The sequence below is a fragment of the Nomascus leucogenys genome, chromosome 10, assembly GCF_006542625.1.
Source record: "Nomascus leucogenys isolate Asia chromosome 10, Asia_NLE_v1, whole genome shotgun sequence".
NCBI lineage: Eukaryota > Metazoa > Chordata > Mammalia > Primates > Hylobatidae > Nomascus > Nomascus leucogenys.
Window position 1 is genome coordinate 33,626,609 of NC_044390.1, and position 16,593 is coordinate 33,643,201.

General features: G+C 35.6%; 1 protein-coding gene and 1 non-coding gene across 2 annotated transcripts in view; one reads left to right on the top strand and one right to left on the bottom strand.

Annotated features, from left to right (window-relative positions):
* Positions 1 to 16,593, top strand: part of ZFC3H1 (zinc finger C3H1-type containing) — a 54,943-nt gene that overhangs the window by 12,676 nt on the left and 25,674 nt on the right. The window contains exons 3-11 of the mRNA XM_030819983.1: positions 3,469 to 3,533; positions 6,219 to 6,417; positions 6,978 to 7,201; positions 8,736 to 8,859; positions 12,786 to 12,883; positions 14,222 to 14,431; positions 14,627 to 14,791; positions 15,687 to 15,824; positions 16,443 to 16,564. Of these exons, the coding sequence (XP_030675843.1) occupies positions 3,469 to 3,533; positions 6,219 to 6,417; positions 6,978 to 7,201; positions 8,736 to 8,859; positions 12,786 to 12,883; positions 14,222 to 14,431; positions 14,627 to 14,791; positions 15,687 to 15,824; positions 16,443 to 16,564 (1,345 nt within the window). The remainder of the gene's footprint in view (positions 1 to 3,468; positions 3,534 to 6,218; positions 6,418 to 6,977; positions 7,202 to 8,735; positions 8,860 to 12,785; positions 12,884 to 14,221; positions 14,432 to 14,626; positions 14,792 to 15,686; positions 15,825 to 16,442; positions 16,565 to 16,593) is intronic.
* Positions 11,815 to 11,941, bottom strand: LOC115837140. The gene has a single exon (XR_004032172.1). It is a non-coding gene; the product is annotated as a small nucleolar RNA SNORA17 (small nucleolar RNA).

Below are 16,593 nucleotides of genomic sequence, written 5' to 3' on the forward strand. Positions count from 1 at the left end.
TGGTCAGCATGGTGTCTATTTGAAGGTGAGATTTAAAGAAAGACTTTGAAGACAGTAAAGGAATAGCCAAATGGATATCTGGTGGAAGAGGCTTCTATGCAAAAGGAATAACTAGAGCAGTGATTTTCAAAGTGTGGTTCCTGGGGACTGCATTATCTGGGAGCTTGATAGAACACAAATTCTCAGTCTCTACCTTAGATCTATTGAACTGGGAGCTCTGCAGATGGGGCCTAGCAATCTGTATTTAACCAGCCCTTCTGTTGATTCTGCTACATGCTGAAGTTTGGGCATCGCTGAACTAGAGAAATGACCATAATACAGAAGGATGCCTGACATGTTTGGGGAAGAACAAGGAGTCCTGTGCTAATACAGAAGAGAGAGTGAGGGGAATGCATAATGGGAGAGAAGGGATTGGAGATGGCAGGAGGGGGCAGATCTCATAGAGCCTTGTAAGAACTTTGTTTTTTTATTCCTAATGAAATGGGGAGCTCTTACAGGGTTTTGAGCAAAGGACTTACATAATCTGTTTTATATTTTTAAGGTATCACTCTGGCTGCATTGCTGAGAATATTCTATTGGGGGTAGACATCTCTACTATATTCAGTGATATTTTTCTTCCCTTGAAATTTTGGGATTTCTGCAATGGATTTTAAAAATAACTTTCTGATTTTCATTTTCTGTCTTTTGTTTGTTTTAAATAATTACTTTTCCTGTGTAATTTCTTAATTTGTCATGTCCTCAGTGTCCCATTTTCTAGGGATATTCTCATTATTATGGTTTTAACTACTGCCTATGTGCTGGTGACTTTAGCTCACATTAGACTTTCAGTTGGTAATATTTTAAATACTGTGTGACAAGAACAGTGTCCATTTTAGAGGTTTTGAGTAAAACTTGAGATAATTTTATTGTACAGACCTATGACAGTGGTAGAACAATGTCTAGCTACTGATTTGATCAGTTTAAACCTGCATTTATAATCTTTGTGTAAAGTTATATTTATTGTCTAAAATTTGTATTTATTGAATTTATTGTATTTATTAATTTTTTTTTTTGAGACAGACTCGCTCTGTTGCCCAGGCTGGAGTGCAGTGGTGTGATCTCAGCTCACTGCAAGCTCCACCTCCCAGGTTCACACCATTCTCCTGACTCTCGCTCTGTTGCCCAGGCTGGAGTGCAGTGGCCTGATCTCGGCTCATGGCAGGCTCCACCTCCCAGGTTCACACCATTCTCCTGCCTCAGCCTCCCGAGTAGCTGGGACTACAGGTGCCTGCCACCACGCCCAGCTAATTTTTTGTATTTTTAGTAGAGATGGGATTTCACCATGTTAGCCAGGATGGTCTTTGATCTCCTGACCTCGTGATCTGCCCGCCTTGGCCTCCCAAAGTGCTAGGATTACAGGCATGAACCACCACACCTAGCCTATTGTATTTATTTTTAAGGTAGCAATGTAGTCATAAGGTACCTGCTATGTTAATAGATACTTGCCTCTATGCTCCATTAAAGGGAGGTGCTGCCATTTTGTATAGACAAGTGAGATCCTAATCAACCAGTAGATTTCTCATGACCTAATGAAACTCATAAGTTTCTCATGTAGGAGAATAATTTAGCGTTTAATGTTTCCCTGTTTATTTTTGTCTAATAGTTATTACTAAATTACCACACTGCAAAATTATGCAATAAAAACAATAGAGTGTGTGGAGAAAATGGGGTTAGAGGAACAACACTCAAAAACTGTCCGTGGCATATAAAAAAAAAATAGCAATAAATGAAAAATGATAGTACAGCTTTGCATGTGAAATGGAGAAAAAAAGTGTGAAATATTAAAGTAAACATGTCAGCATTCCATAAAATAGACCTGAAGTACACCTGTGGAAGTGGAATATTTGCTACTTATGAGTTATTATGAAGTAAAACAAGGAGTGTTACCTGAAATCAGACAGTAAATTGTAACACCAGATGTGGATGGATGTGGCTTATAACACACGCAATGAACTTGGGTATTTGATAGATGTTTGAAGTATATGTTGTTTGTGTATTCCTACATGGCTCAGATCACTTGGGTGCAGTTTTCTGCATTCTTAGTGTTTCTCTGAGACAAATCACACATAAGTAAATATAAATTTGTGTTATGCTCAAATTCTTTTTCTTTTCTTTTCTTTTCTTTTCTTTTCTTTTCTTTTTTTTTTTGAGACAGAGTCTTGCTCTGTTGCCCAGGATGGAGTACAGTGGTACTATCTCGGCTCACTGCAACCTCCACCTCCCGGGTCCAAGCGATTCTCCTGCCTCAGCCTTCCGAGTAGCTGGGACTACAGGCGTGCACCACCATGCCTGGCTAATTTTTTCTATTTTCAGTAGAGACGGAGTTTTGCCGTGTTGCCCAGGGTGGTGTTGAACTCCTGACCTCAGGTGATCCACCCGCCTCTGCGTCCCAAAGCACTGGGATTACAGGCATAAGCCACTGTGCCTGGCTGCTCAAATTATTTTCAAATGTATCAGTCATGTTGCAACAAATTCACATTTATAGACTAAGCCTTTCAACAGAACTCATTTGTCTTGAAATTTGGTCATTGCCTTCTATTTACATTGATTGAGGTGCTAGATTAGTCATTTCTTTATTTATTGAATAAGTCGCACATTCTTTGGTTCACTTGAGCAGTCAAATTAGGATGTTTGGAACATTGACAGGTGTGGTGTTATGGTGAAAACACTAGGCCTAAAATTAAGATCTAGTTTAAATCCTAGCTTTGCAACTTCAGTTTTGTCATCTTAAGGAAAGATTTCTGAATTTTTAACATAATCTGTTTTAGCTACAAAAGTATCTCAACAGGATTGTAGATATTCTGTAACTTTATTATGTAATGTTTAAAGCTGTTGCAGATTAGGTAATATATAAATGTAAGATTTTATACATTGTTTCATCAGTCGTCTGGGCCCAAGGCTAGATATCTGGAAAAAATGTATGGATGGACTTAATTTTATTGATACTTAAGCTGCCTCTACTGATGCTTTTCTAGGTAAATAAAAGACCAATTCTCTAATGCACAAATCCAATACAGTCTGTAAACATTGCATTCATTCCAATTTAGAGGACTGGATTTAGTCATCATTATATTCTATCAGTGTAGATAATCCACTTGGTAATTAAGTGTTGCTGCTTGTTTCTATGCTTTATAAATTCTGTTCTTATTTGAAATGACTATTTCTAGTTCAGAAGTCATTTTATTAAAAGTGTGGTTTTATTTTAATATTTTGAATCATTTTGCCTTATAACTTTCGGGAATGAGGCTGATAAGAGTTTGTTCAGATTTTCATTCTCTTTAATGATATTTCCTTTTGGTTGAGAGATTGAGAAAATGAGACCCTTTAATGATATCTTTTAAAATAATTACCAGATATTATATAGGATTATTTTATTTTAGATTGTGGCTATCTTTTGGATTATTCAAAAGATATTATTTTATTTTAAAGGATTACAAGATAAAGAACAAAATTTAACAAGAAGAATTAGTACCTCAGATATTCTGTCTGAAAAGGTAAGATACTGCTTTGTGAGACTGTATCATCTCTGTAAGACCCATTTTTGCATTGCTTTATTTTGTTCTTTTGTAAGGGAAATTCTGTCTTACTTTCACTCATTTTCTTTCATCATTCCTATAACTCCATTTGGACATAAGCCTTAAAGAAATTCTGGAACAACATCTTGCAGTCTCTTTTCCCTGGGTTCTGCAAATTATGTTTAATTAAAGTGTTATATATATTCTTACAGAATCTTTTTTTAATCATTTGTTTTTTGAAACCTTTAATTTTGATCCAGATATTTTCCCCATTTTTTGTGGGTTATCTTGTGTGGGTAAGCTTTTGGAGTAGGGTAGACCTTCACCTGGTATCAAATTCTACCTCCACTTCTTGTTAGCTGAGTGACTTTGTATAAACTATTTAGCCCTTGCTTGCTTCTATATTCTTTTCTACAAACTGAACTTAATGTATTCTGTTATCTGGATTGTTGTGAGGCTTCAGTAGAATGAAATACAGAAGCATCAAGCACTGTGTTTGATGTATAACAGGCACTCAATAACCCAAGACTTTTCAATTTGTTGAATTAGAGATCTGAAATATCTGTAGTTTTTTTCTTTTGAGATTTCAGTTTGTTTTTTTGCATAAATTAAAATGATTTAAATAGTCTAGGAGCTTTAGGAAAAAGATGGCCCTGAATTTAGAAATGATAATATAACGTACACATACACATTTTTTAATACCCTCACAGTAACCCTATGAATCAAGTTGACATTATATACATTTCGTAGATGAAGTAAGAGTCATTTGAGTAGATTAAGTGACTTGCCTAAAGTTACATAGGAATTAAGTGTCAGAGCAAGTAATTTAATGAGCTTGTCTGACTAATGGGAACTAACGAGCTTAGCTCTGTGCTCTTGCTGTTCAAGTAGCTACCTCATGTAGCATATAGGTGGGTGACAGAATCAGTGGTTTCTTTAATTCCAAAGAGAGTAGTTGCAAAAAGTAATCAAAAGTCTCACTGGGCATGGTGGCTTATGCCTGTAATCCCAGCACTCTGGAAGGCTGAGGTGGTGGATTGATCACTTTAGCTCAGGAGTTTGAGACCAGCCTGGGCAACATAGTGAGATCCCAACTTGAAAAAAATTAAATAATTTAAAACAGAAGAAAACAAAAAGACTTTGTCTCAATGGAACAGTGAGGATAGCTTTATTTTAATTAAACTTTCTACATGAGTACTCTTTAATAGAATTTTCTACAATAATGGAAATGTTTTATAGCTGAATTCTCCAATATGGTAGCTGTTAGCTACATGTGGCTATGAAGAACTTGAAAAGTGATTAGTGTGGCTTAGGTACAAATTTTTAAATTCAGTTTTGGTTGATTTAAAGTCAGCCACATGTGGCTCATTGCTACCATATTGAACAGCACAGCTCTAGAATTTCAGTACTAGGCAACAGAATTTGACACATTTAAGTGACGTAGAATTTAAAAAAGAACCATAATAATTTAAAAATTATTGCTTACATGTACTTACCAACAGTGGAAAGGGTAACTGTCCTGGTTTGGTTAAACTGAAGTACTGAAGTATATGACAGTAGTTTAGGACTTATAGTAGTTCATATTCAGGTGAAATCATTAGTTAGTATCCACTATTTTCTTTAACAATAGAAAGAATTTAATTGGATTTTAGGAGAAAATATAATTACAATTTACCTATAAGAAAAAGTTATTAGATAAGTGGGCCTTAATATTATGGAATCTTTTTTGACTCTTCCTTTCCCTTCCATGCACATACATAATAAAACAGAGTTTGTGTTTAACTTCAGGGGTGGGGAAGCCAAACCTATCCTCCCACCCCTTATTAAAATCCATGGACTCTAATTAAGAACCTCTAGGGAGCCTGACATTTTTCAGTTCTATTTTTGCTATAATGGGGAGAGTAGATTAATTTTTTAAACTATTTCGAAAGTGAAATGCAAAAGTTATTTCAATTGGAAAAAAGTTCTCAGACATCTGCTTTGAACATTATTGTCCTGTTTTAGCTTTCCTGAAGAAAAGTCTTGTGGGTTCAAAATATATAAAATATTCAGATAATGTTTCGTTATGTGTTATGTGTTCAGCCTTAGAACACATAACAGTCAGCTGTAAGCAAATCTCTATAGATTTTTCCCTTCAATAGTAATTTAAAGAATTAAAAAGTATACACATAAAAGAAAATTTCTAAGTTTGAATCTTGACATTCAGTGTGTCTGTTGTTCTCTATTACTGGTGAGGCCAGCAAATCATGTGATCAGGGAACCACTTCCTTCTTCTTTCCTTACCTCTCCTGAGTCTTGATTTCTTCATTGCATTTGCTGCCATCAGACTTTTACTCTTTCCAGTTTGGGAAGCCCTTTTAAATGTTAGCTACTAACTCTTTTCTTTTTTGCATTATCCTGTTCTATCAGTTGTACCGCCTCACCAACCCTACATTACATATATACACATACCTTCTGCAGACTCATCTTCTATTCGTATTTTAGGAATTACATTAGAGTCTCAGGCTGTGGGAAGTAAATTAGTTTACTTATTTTATCTGTATTTGCCTTGTCATATTTGCCTTCAAACTTTAAATTTTTATCTTATAAAGGATTTGACTTGATGAAATGTAGAAGCTAAATAATAGAATTAAAAAATTTCAGCTCTTTTTTTTTGCTTTAAAGAAACTTGGTGAAGATGAAGAGGAACTATCTGAATTACAGCTTCGCCTTTTGGCTCTTCAGTCAGCCAGTAAAAAATGGCAACAAAAAGAACAACAGGTGATGAAAGAAAGCAAAGAAAAGTTGACTAAGACGAAAACTGTACAGCAAAAAGTTAAAACAAGTACAAAAACACATTCGGCCAAAAAAGTTAGCACTACAGGTGATCATTTTTATTAAATTCTTGTGTTTTTGTTTTGTTTTCTTTTCTTTTGTTTTTTGAGATGGAATTTTGCTCTTGTCACGCCACTGGAGTACAGTGGCATGATCTCTGCTCACTGCAACCTCCACCTCCCAGGTTCAGGCGATTCTCCTGCCTCAGCCTCCCAAGTAGCTGGGATTACAGGTGCCCACCACCACACCCGGCTAATTTTTTGTGTTTTTAGTAGAAATGGGGTTTCGCCATGTTGGGCAAGCTGGTCTCAAACTCCTGACCTCAGGTGATCCACTCGCCTCAGCCTCCCAAAATGCTGGGATTGCAGGCGTGAGCCACTGCCTGTTAAATTCTTTTAGTTGAATTCATGTATAAGTATAGTTTTGAGATTTTAATTCAGAGTTTTGAGTTTGGGGAATTATAGGGCCCTAAAATGGAAGACAATCTTATATAAACAACTTAAGAGGAGCATCATCATTGATTAATCAATAATGAAAATATTTTTTAAGACTCTTATTTTTCTTTTATCTCCTAACAGATGCTAATGTTTATGTATTTTTTATTTAAAGCTAAACAAGCATTGAGGAAGCAGCAAACAAAGGCATGGAAGAAACTACAACAACAAAAAGAACAGGAAAGACAGAAAGAAGAGGATCAGCGGAAACAAGCTGAAGAAGAAGAGAGAAGGAAAAGAGAGGAAGAAATCAGAAAAATTCGAGATCTCTCAAATCAGGAAGAACAGTACAATCGATTCATGAAATTGGTTGGTGGCAAGAGGAGATCGAGAAGTAAAGTAAGAAATGCAAAAATATAAAATCAAAACGTTACTCTAAGTTTCCTTAAAGTCTTATTTCATAGATTCTGTCAAATAAAAAAATTTATTTTATAAATAACTCCTGGAAAAAAGAAGGTAGGTTATAATTGGGAAAGCATCTTTTATAGTTGTAGGTATGGGAAGAAGAAATGAAGGCTAAAATTATTATTAGCAGAGACTGCTTTTAGGTTTTTTACGATTTTCTGTTTAGATGAAAGTAGGATTACTAAATTGTGGTGAAAACTTATTCTGCAAATGGCTGTTTCTTAAGTACAGGGGTAGAATTTCATTAGTTTTTCATTGTGTAGTAATGTAGTTTGAAAAGTGTGTCATGACTAGTATGGACTATTTTAATAAATGTTAAATCATGATATAGTAATAATCTTAGTGCATGTGGCTATTTTGTATTTAGTGGTCAAACATTTGTTGAACATTTACTATGTATATGAATATACTTGTCGTGTTCTCTTTTTCTCTCTCCTTCCCTTCTTTTACCCTCTCCACCCAAAAAGAAGAAAAAAGCCCAAAAAGAGTACACTTGAGAATGTATTAATGATGAGTAGAGGGATATTAAAGAGTAAATTCATTTATTGGAGTTAGGTTTGCTTAAGCAAGGAATATTGTAAATATTTATACTTTGAACTTTTTTTTTTTTTTTTTTTTGAGACCGAGTCTTACTCTTGTTGCCCAGGCTGGAGTGCAATGGCATGTTTCGGCTCACTGCAACCTCCACCTCCCAGGTTCAAGCAATTCTCCTGCCCCAGCCTCCCAAGTAGCTGGGATTACAGGCGCCCGCCACCATGCCTGGCTAATTTTTTTGTATTTTTAGTAGAGACAGGGTTTCACCATGTTGGCCAGGCTGGTCTTGAACTCCCAACCGCATGAGCCACTGCGCCAGGCCAATAGAATCTTTTTCTAGAGATAAATATGGTATTATTTGCACATTATTCTTTACCTCCTTCTCGAGAGGTTTTGCGAGTTTTTAGTTTATTATAAACTGTCTCTGAGTGAAACATTGTAAGAAGTAGACAAGAAAACAACATACAATAGATAAACACATTTACCCAGAATTTATAGCTTTTAGGTATCATTAATTTATTCATAATTAAAATGTTTTTGAATTTTTGGGGAAATATTCTCTATGTAGTCATGATGACATAAAACTTGCTTGTATTCCTCTAGTTTCTTAATCATACAGAAGTCATAAGTGTACAAGAGTTCGGTGTCATTTTATACAGGAAGAGCTAATTATTTAGTGGCTCAGCTAACAATGGGGGATTTTGTCTGTATGGCTAGTACTTTGGAAATTCCATTTGCTATCTGATTATACAGTTATAAAATGTCAACCAGTGTAGCTATCATTTAAATTGAATTTCCGAAAGATGTGATAGGCACATCTAACTGAATCACCATGATTTTTGATACTCTTCCCTAGAAGATAACTATCAGTTCTTTTGTGATTTGTAACCCAAGACAAAATGCTTTGAAACTAAAAAAAGTGTTGTATACTTAGTCTTCAGATCCTGACCTGAGGCGATCCTTAGATAAGCAACCTACCGATAGTGGAGGAGGCATTTATCAGTATGATAACTATGAAGAAGTTGCTATGGATACAGATAGTGAAACCAGTTCTCCAGGTATGAGCCAAAACTTGAAACCTTTGTGTATTTACATGTGTTAAATAGAGAATAGTCATTATGGTACTCAAAACCTTGAAAGAAATGTGTAATGAAAGTGAGATTTGCTGATGAACTGTATGACGATAGACATTATTTGTTGTTGTAAATACTTAGAGAGCAAACCTCAAATAAGTAATATTAACCTTTATTTCCGAGTGTTTCTGGATAGCCTTTAAATTAAAAAATAAATAAATAAGGCATTGTTTAAACTCTGTTAACTGTTTGCTCTAGAAAGTGAAGATTGGTCCGGGTGCAGTGGCTCACGCCTGTAATCCCAGTACTTTGGGTAACGAGGCGGGCAGATTGCTTGAGGCCAGGAGTTGGAGACCAGCCTGGCTGACGTGGCGAAACCCCATCTCTACTAAAAATACAAAAATTTGCTGGGTGTGGTGGCATGTGCCTTTAATCCCAGCTTCTTGGGAGGCTAAGGCATGAGAATTGCTTGAACCTGGAAGGTGGAGGTTGCGGTGAGCTGACGTCATACAACTGCACTCCCGCCTGAGTGACAGAGCAAGATTCTGTCTCAAAAAATAAAAAGTGAAGAATGGGAAAGATGAGAACACTACTCTTTAAAAAAACAAACTCTTGATCTTTATATCCAAGATTCTTTCTGCTTTAGTTAAAGAACAAAATTCCTTTTTTGCTATTTGGCTTCCTGTCTCTTTCTAGTATGATAATTTGTAGAAATTTTGAGACGGAAAGTGATACTAGTGGCATCTCAGGAAAGGCTGGTTAGAACTGGTCAGGGCTGTGACTCTCCTTTAGGTTGCATAGTCTAGAATCTGACTTATCTTTGAGGGCCAGAGACTTGATTTGGTTGATGTTCAGGGGTGATTGGCTGTGAGAGACCTATTCCTTCACAAATAATTTAAAACACATAAGACTGAGGCAGATAACAGAATGCAGTTGGCATTCCAGGAACTGGAGAATTTGGAAGAACACACGATCAGTGTATTTCTCCCTGTAGTCACATGGTGAGACCAAATCAAAACTGGAATCCTACTTTGGTGTATCTAGACTAGAGACAAAACAAAATATGTATTATTTGGCTAGTGTTTACCAAAATGCTCATTTTTCAGGTTGTTATTTTAAGCTGGTGTTTGATAGTCTTACATTATATTATGTTTTGATAACATAATTTAACTTGCTTTGGTCAATCTTTAATTTTCTTATTTTCAGATTCTTGGAGATGATTCATTATAATTCCCAAGTATTGACAATATTATTAATACTTTATTTCTATAAAATAACTTTATGATCTATGCTTTTTAAATGATTTTGTGAAACATATACAGAACATACTCTCTACGCAGCTTTGTCAAATTTTAATTTTTTGCCACATTAACTGCGGATATTTATATATATGTATTTTCTTCCATTCAAGATCAAATTTTTTCTCAAATTTTGCCAACACAGACATAGTATATTTGAAGAAATGTGCATTAAAAACATCTTTTGATTCACTTTATCTTGTATTAAAAAAGAATGTTTTCCATATAGAGTTTTTCCCTTGGCGGGGGGAAAAAAACCAAGATAATTCAAATACAGTAAAAAACTAGTTTAGGATCTGAGGTTTCAGGCAGTTCAAAAATTGCCAGAAGGTTATTATTATTATTATTTTTTTACTAGGATACCACAATGGCAGAACAACTTAGAAATCAGAATACCAAAATGATGGGGTGGTCCTGGCAGCTGCCCCTGGCCAGCTGGAGCACACAGTGCCACCAAGGTAGAGAGGCCAGGGCCAGAGGCAGTGGGCATCCCAATGCCAGCCTGTCCATTCCCTGTAATGAAAGTGGAGCAGGAACTGCAGCTGCATGGCCTTGGGGGTGGGTGGACTTGTGGACAGCCAAGCTCTGAGGCTGCAAATACCTTGAGCAACACTGGTGGTCCCAGAGCAGGTGGAGCCTGTATCTGCACCTGTGTTCCAACCAGCCTCCTGGCACAGGGCAAGGCCCACATCCTGGCCTCTGCATCTTGATCCGGGCTGGGGCTGGTCCACCTGGTCTTTCTGGCCAGTGCTCACACTGTAAGCCAATCACAAGTTATGTCAACTTCTTTCCTGTGTTAAAAAACAAGAATGGCTGGGCACAGTGGCTCACACCTGTAATCCCAGAACTTTTGGGAGGCCGAGGCGGGAGGATCACCTGAGGTCAACAGTTCGAAACCAGCCTGGCCAACATGGTGAAACCTCGCCTCTACTAAAAATACAAAAATTAGCCAGTAGTGGTGGCTTGCCCCTGTAGTCCCAGCTGCTCAGGAGCCTGAGGCAGGAGAGTCACTGGAACCTGGGAGGTGGAGGTTGTAGTGAGCTGAGATCGTGCCACTGCACTCTAGCCTGGGCACTGAGCGATACTCTGTCTCAAAAATAAATATGTAAATAACAAGAAAGCTCGACACAGAATCAAGAGCACAATAAAACTGCACTCTAGCCTGGGCACTGAGTAAGACTCTGTCTCAAATAACAAGAAAGCTTGACACAGAATCAAGAGCGTAGTAAAAGTGGCTACTGTTAATACTATTAACTGAATCAAACACCAGCAAACACTTTCCTAGTTCTTTGTCGTCCTGGATGATCCTGACATGGTGGGTAGCATGAACCAGCACATAATGGACTTCATCTTTCCTACCACTAGTTTCTAAAATTCATGAATGAAGGCTACCCTTGCTGAGGGCACCCTCTACCTTCCCACTGTCCTTTCAGACCCCCTAGTGGCCGGCCCAATACAAAGGTCAGAAAGTCCTCAGAAGCCTCTCCTGGCACCTGGCAGTGAGTCAGGGCTGGTTAAATCTGGATGAGGACAGTGCAGCCTGGAGGGCTTTCCTCGGAGATGACTGCATTCACTAGGTCCACCCTCTCTCCCAGATACTAGGAAGGGAAAACGTGCCAAGTCCATAAAACGAGCACCATCAAGTGTCAGACTATTAAACATTCAAATGTTCATGGGGCAGAACACTGAGCATAGACATAGCCTTTCTTCTCTCTGCCACCTAGTAACACAAATGTGACACAGCAGCCACATCTGCAGTGCTATGTAATATGTTCCAAAGATTAGTGTATGTTCAGATTATCTCATTTGGGACTCAAGTCAACCCCATATAAGGCATGTGGATAATAATATATTGACTTGTGAGACAACTGGGATAAAGAAGAAATGTTAGATTTTCTCTGATTATATAGTTAGTGGGTAGGATAGTAAGAGTAGTAGTCTTTGAAACTGCTATATTTCAGTGAGCCTAACAAATCATTGAAGATAAAATACACAATTATTTTTATCTGCTACCAAGGAAGAAAAATGCTGAGATGCATCAATTGTAATTATTTCAAAATTAAAATGTGAAAAAATGTGCACCTTATTGACTAAATACACTAAGTAATTCTTCTCATTCCTAGTTTTATTTGCTTTCAGCACAGCTTATATAGTCCATGTCCTCAACTTTCTTTTGTTCCACAAGAAGGGAATAATGAAGTCACCACATCATTGTTTTCCTTTGGCTAGGGCACTTTGGCAGGATTCAAGGGAATTTTTTGTTTCATTATTTCTTAAAAGGTATGCTTGTGTTTTTTTTGTTTATTTGTTTTTTTAAAGTATGTTTCTATCCTTTCCTGCTCTATTCCCTGCTCTCATTAGGTTAAAAGTGGAACAAAGTGAGAGTTTTGAGGGACTAATTATTAGTTTGAAGAGAATGGCTGACTTTATGATGATATGACAATTTTAAATGGCTGGAGATGGACTCATGAGGGGGTTAAAGATTTTATCAGATGTTGATAAAATCTAATTTACACTCCACCTAGATGTATTTCTTCAAACATAACATAAACTTAATATATTCCTGATGAAGTATTTCTGTTACTAAACTCTTAACAAAAAATTTTTTTACAGCTCCTTCACCAGTGCAACCGCCATTTTTCTCTGAATGTTCATTGGGGTATTTTTCTCCAGCACCATCTCTTTCTTTGCCTCCACCACCTCAGGTTTCTGTAAGTCAGAATTGATTTCTAAGAAAATTATTTTGTCTTGTCTTTTCTAATTTGTTTTTAAAAACAAATGAATGGTTAGGTTTGAAAAGGGCTTAAAAAATCATGCTTACCAGAATTAATAGCAATGAAATATGTAGAATAAACAGTTGATTATACCAGCAAGCTATCCATTTGGTAGATTTTTTTCATAGCTAATTTTTAATTTCATGTTGACTTTTCGGTACCTATCATATTTCCTTCTTCTCTTAACTCTCAGATAGTAGCTACTCAGAAAATTTATTCAAAAACAGAAGTTATCTACTGTTTTGGACTGTCTCTTTTTTAGGGAATTGGAATTTAGTGCATTAGGATGCTTCTAAAAATTCTCTCCTTTCTCCTCTTTTCATAAAAATGGTTATTTTTAACTTGAAAATCCAGCAAAAGAAAAGCATTTTCTGTGAAGTTAATTTCTTTTCCCCCCATCTCCAGTCCTCCCACTAAAAATAAAAAAACTAAAACAATAAAAGGAAAAGGAAAAAAAGGAATTAGAGGAATCACACATTAAAAGTTTTGACATTATTTTTAGATTGAGAGGGCCTAGAGATCAAATTGAGTATCTCTCAGTAGGTGTAAGAGGGAACCTTTCCGTTTCAGGAAAGACATCTAGTGTCTTTCTAGAAGATATATGGTGAGGGGAATATTAGAGCCAATAGTGAGAGAGAAAACAGCAGTTTCTTCGTTGTAATGTTTTCTTTTTGGGAATGAATAAATGAACTAAATGCCGAGAGAAATACTGGGAGATCTTTGATGCAAATACATACCCAAATTCAGGGATTTGTGTAAAATTAGTTTCCTTTATAGATATTCTCTAAGAAGCCATTTTAAGAGAGTAGTGGTGATTCTTGATAATTAATGATTAAAGTACTCTGGACTATTATTCACAGAATCCCTTGGTTTCTAATTTTTATTTTTTACTGAAATATTATGTCTTGGGTTTCAGTATCTCTACTTGCTTTCAGGTAGTCATCTAGAAGAAAGGAACCTGTATAGTTTGATATCTATATCTTCTAGAATGCTAAATGGATATAAGAATGGGAACAGAGAAGTTTCTATAATTTTCCTTGAAGTTAATAAATGTTTCAAATATTGTTGATTTTTTTTAAAATTGTAAAAATAACTCTTTCGTGGTTGGCTATTGATTTCTGGGTTTGTTTTGAGGTTAACATATACTTAGCTTACTATATTTACAGCTAAAATAATAATATAAAGTTTATTTTTTTCTAGTTTAATATTGCTGCAGAGATAAGCATTTGAGTTGATAAAATTTGCATTGTAATTCTTTCTTTTTTTAAAAAATAGTCTCTGCCACCTTTGAGCCAGCCTTATGTGGAAGGCTTGTGTGTTTCTCTTGAACCTCTACCTCCTCTACCACCATTACCACCTCTCCCACCTGAAGATCCAGAACAGCCTCCAAAACCACCTTTTGCAGATGAGGAAGAGGAGGAAGAAATGCTGCTTCGAGAAGAACTACTTAAATCTCTAGCAAATAAAAGAGCTTTTAAGACAGAGGTAATTTAGGTACCTGAACCTCTAGGTGGTGCTCTTGAGCTTAGCTTTACGGTAGTCCTACTTTTTTCTGGTTACTTGGGCTTCATTGGGCTTTTCAGCAAAGTGGGGATAATTCTAACATGCTCAAGATTTTTAAAGGTGGCAGAAATTTATTTTTATTTAGGAATGTCTCATATTTTTCTCTTCCTTATATAGGAAACATCCAGTAATAGTGACCCACCTTCACCTCCAGTTCTGAACAATTCACATCCTGTGCCAAGAAGCAATCTATCAATAGTCAGTATTAACACAGTGTCTCAGCCTAGGATACAGAATCCAAAGTTTCACAGAGGACCCCGTCTTCCACGAACTGTGATCTCGGTAAAAACAAAAATTTAATGCTACTTTTATTCAAACAGTTGTGAGAAATTTCTATGAAGTTTAGCTATCCTGTTTTCTGCCCCTTGGTTTATTTATATACACACATATATTCACATATAAATACAAATTTTTAAAATTTATTTTTAATTTATTAGTGATAAAATGAGAGCAACACCTTCGCTTGAAAACTGGTAGAGCTTGGTGATAGTGTGTTGGGGGAGGTATTGTTTTCATCAGAGTGGTGTACTTTCCTCTGTCGTTTCTTCAGCTTTTTGTCTATAGAAATTGGCTCGTTCAGATTTTCTATCTTTTTGGAGTCTAAATTTTAACAAATTGCATGTTTTTTATTTCTCCCATCTCTTTGTATACTTTGCGTATGTTTTCCAACCAATGACTACACTATGATGGAAGAAATTATTTATGATGTTTATTAAGGAGGTTGAAATGATAGTTTGTTTCTACCTTGTTTTCTAATGGCTTCAAAGTAAAATAAATAGAACAAAGACAGGTTGAAATCTTGCCTCTGTTAGGTAAGTGTCTATATGTAACCACAAAGTACAGAATTTTGATAATTATTATGTAAAATTAACAAAATAATTTTTCTTTGGTTTTAAAAGAGTTAATTTAAATTGCATTGTGGTTCTTTATAATAGAAAGTTAGCAAAAATAAAATTTTAATGAGAGTAATTATAGTATAGAAAGACTTAAAGAATATACAGCATTTTATGTCTCAGGCATATAACCAGTATTGGTTGACACAGTGGATTATGTAATACAACCCTGGAAGCAGCCATAGACTGTCTACTTGGAGCCCATTATTTTTGTGGATTGAAATTGAACGAGGTTAAATGACATCCTTTTGTTATCACGAGTAATAAATATATTGTCTTTGCAGCTTCCAAAGCATAAATCAGTGGTTGTAACACTAAATGATTCAGATGATAGTGAATCTGATGGAGAAGCTTCCAAGTCAACAAATAGTGTTTTTGGTGGATTAGAGTCCATGATTAAAGAAGCAAGACGAACTGCTGAGGTAAGTGCAATAATTAAAGGTGGAAAGAAAGATGACCTTTTGACAATCAGTAAAGTTTATTTTTTCCTGAAAATTAAACCATAAAGTTATAGATTTTTAATAACATTGATTTGTGTAAATATTTTAAGTATTTGTGCTATTAGGACTTTATATAATGAAGCATGTATCAATGTAGATTGATTTTACTATTAAAAGTTTCCATTATTTGTGTTTCCTATTAAGTATTTCCTTTTTCAAAATAGTAAAATTGGTTGGATAATTGTTCTGTGTAGTAAGGAGACTGTTGTTTTAGAGTTGTGTTGTGTTACCAGAAAACAGTTTTTATTAAAATGTATTCTTTAAGTACAACTTTTATCCTTTTTTCCCTATTTCAGTAGTTGTTTAGCTGTGATTTAATTCAGTGATTTTCAGACTGTAGATCTTCACTACTTGGTGGCGTATACAATTTAGTAGTTGTCAACCAACATTGTTTTAGAAAAAAAATAGAAAATGGTGAAGACATTCAGGTATTTCTAAATAAATTCAGTGTACACTGGGTTGCAATGTAAAATATAAATCTTAGTATGGAATTTTGGAAAGCTGATGATCTAGTTGACTTCAAATTTTTTTTTTTTTTAGCAAGCTTCAAAACCGAAAGTACCTCCAAAATCTGAAAAAGAAAATGATCCTTTGCGAACACCGGAGGCTTTGCCTGAAGAAAAGAAGATTGAATATAGATTGTTAAAGGAAGAGATTGCCAAGTAAGTATAATTTTATGTAATTAACATTA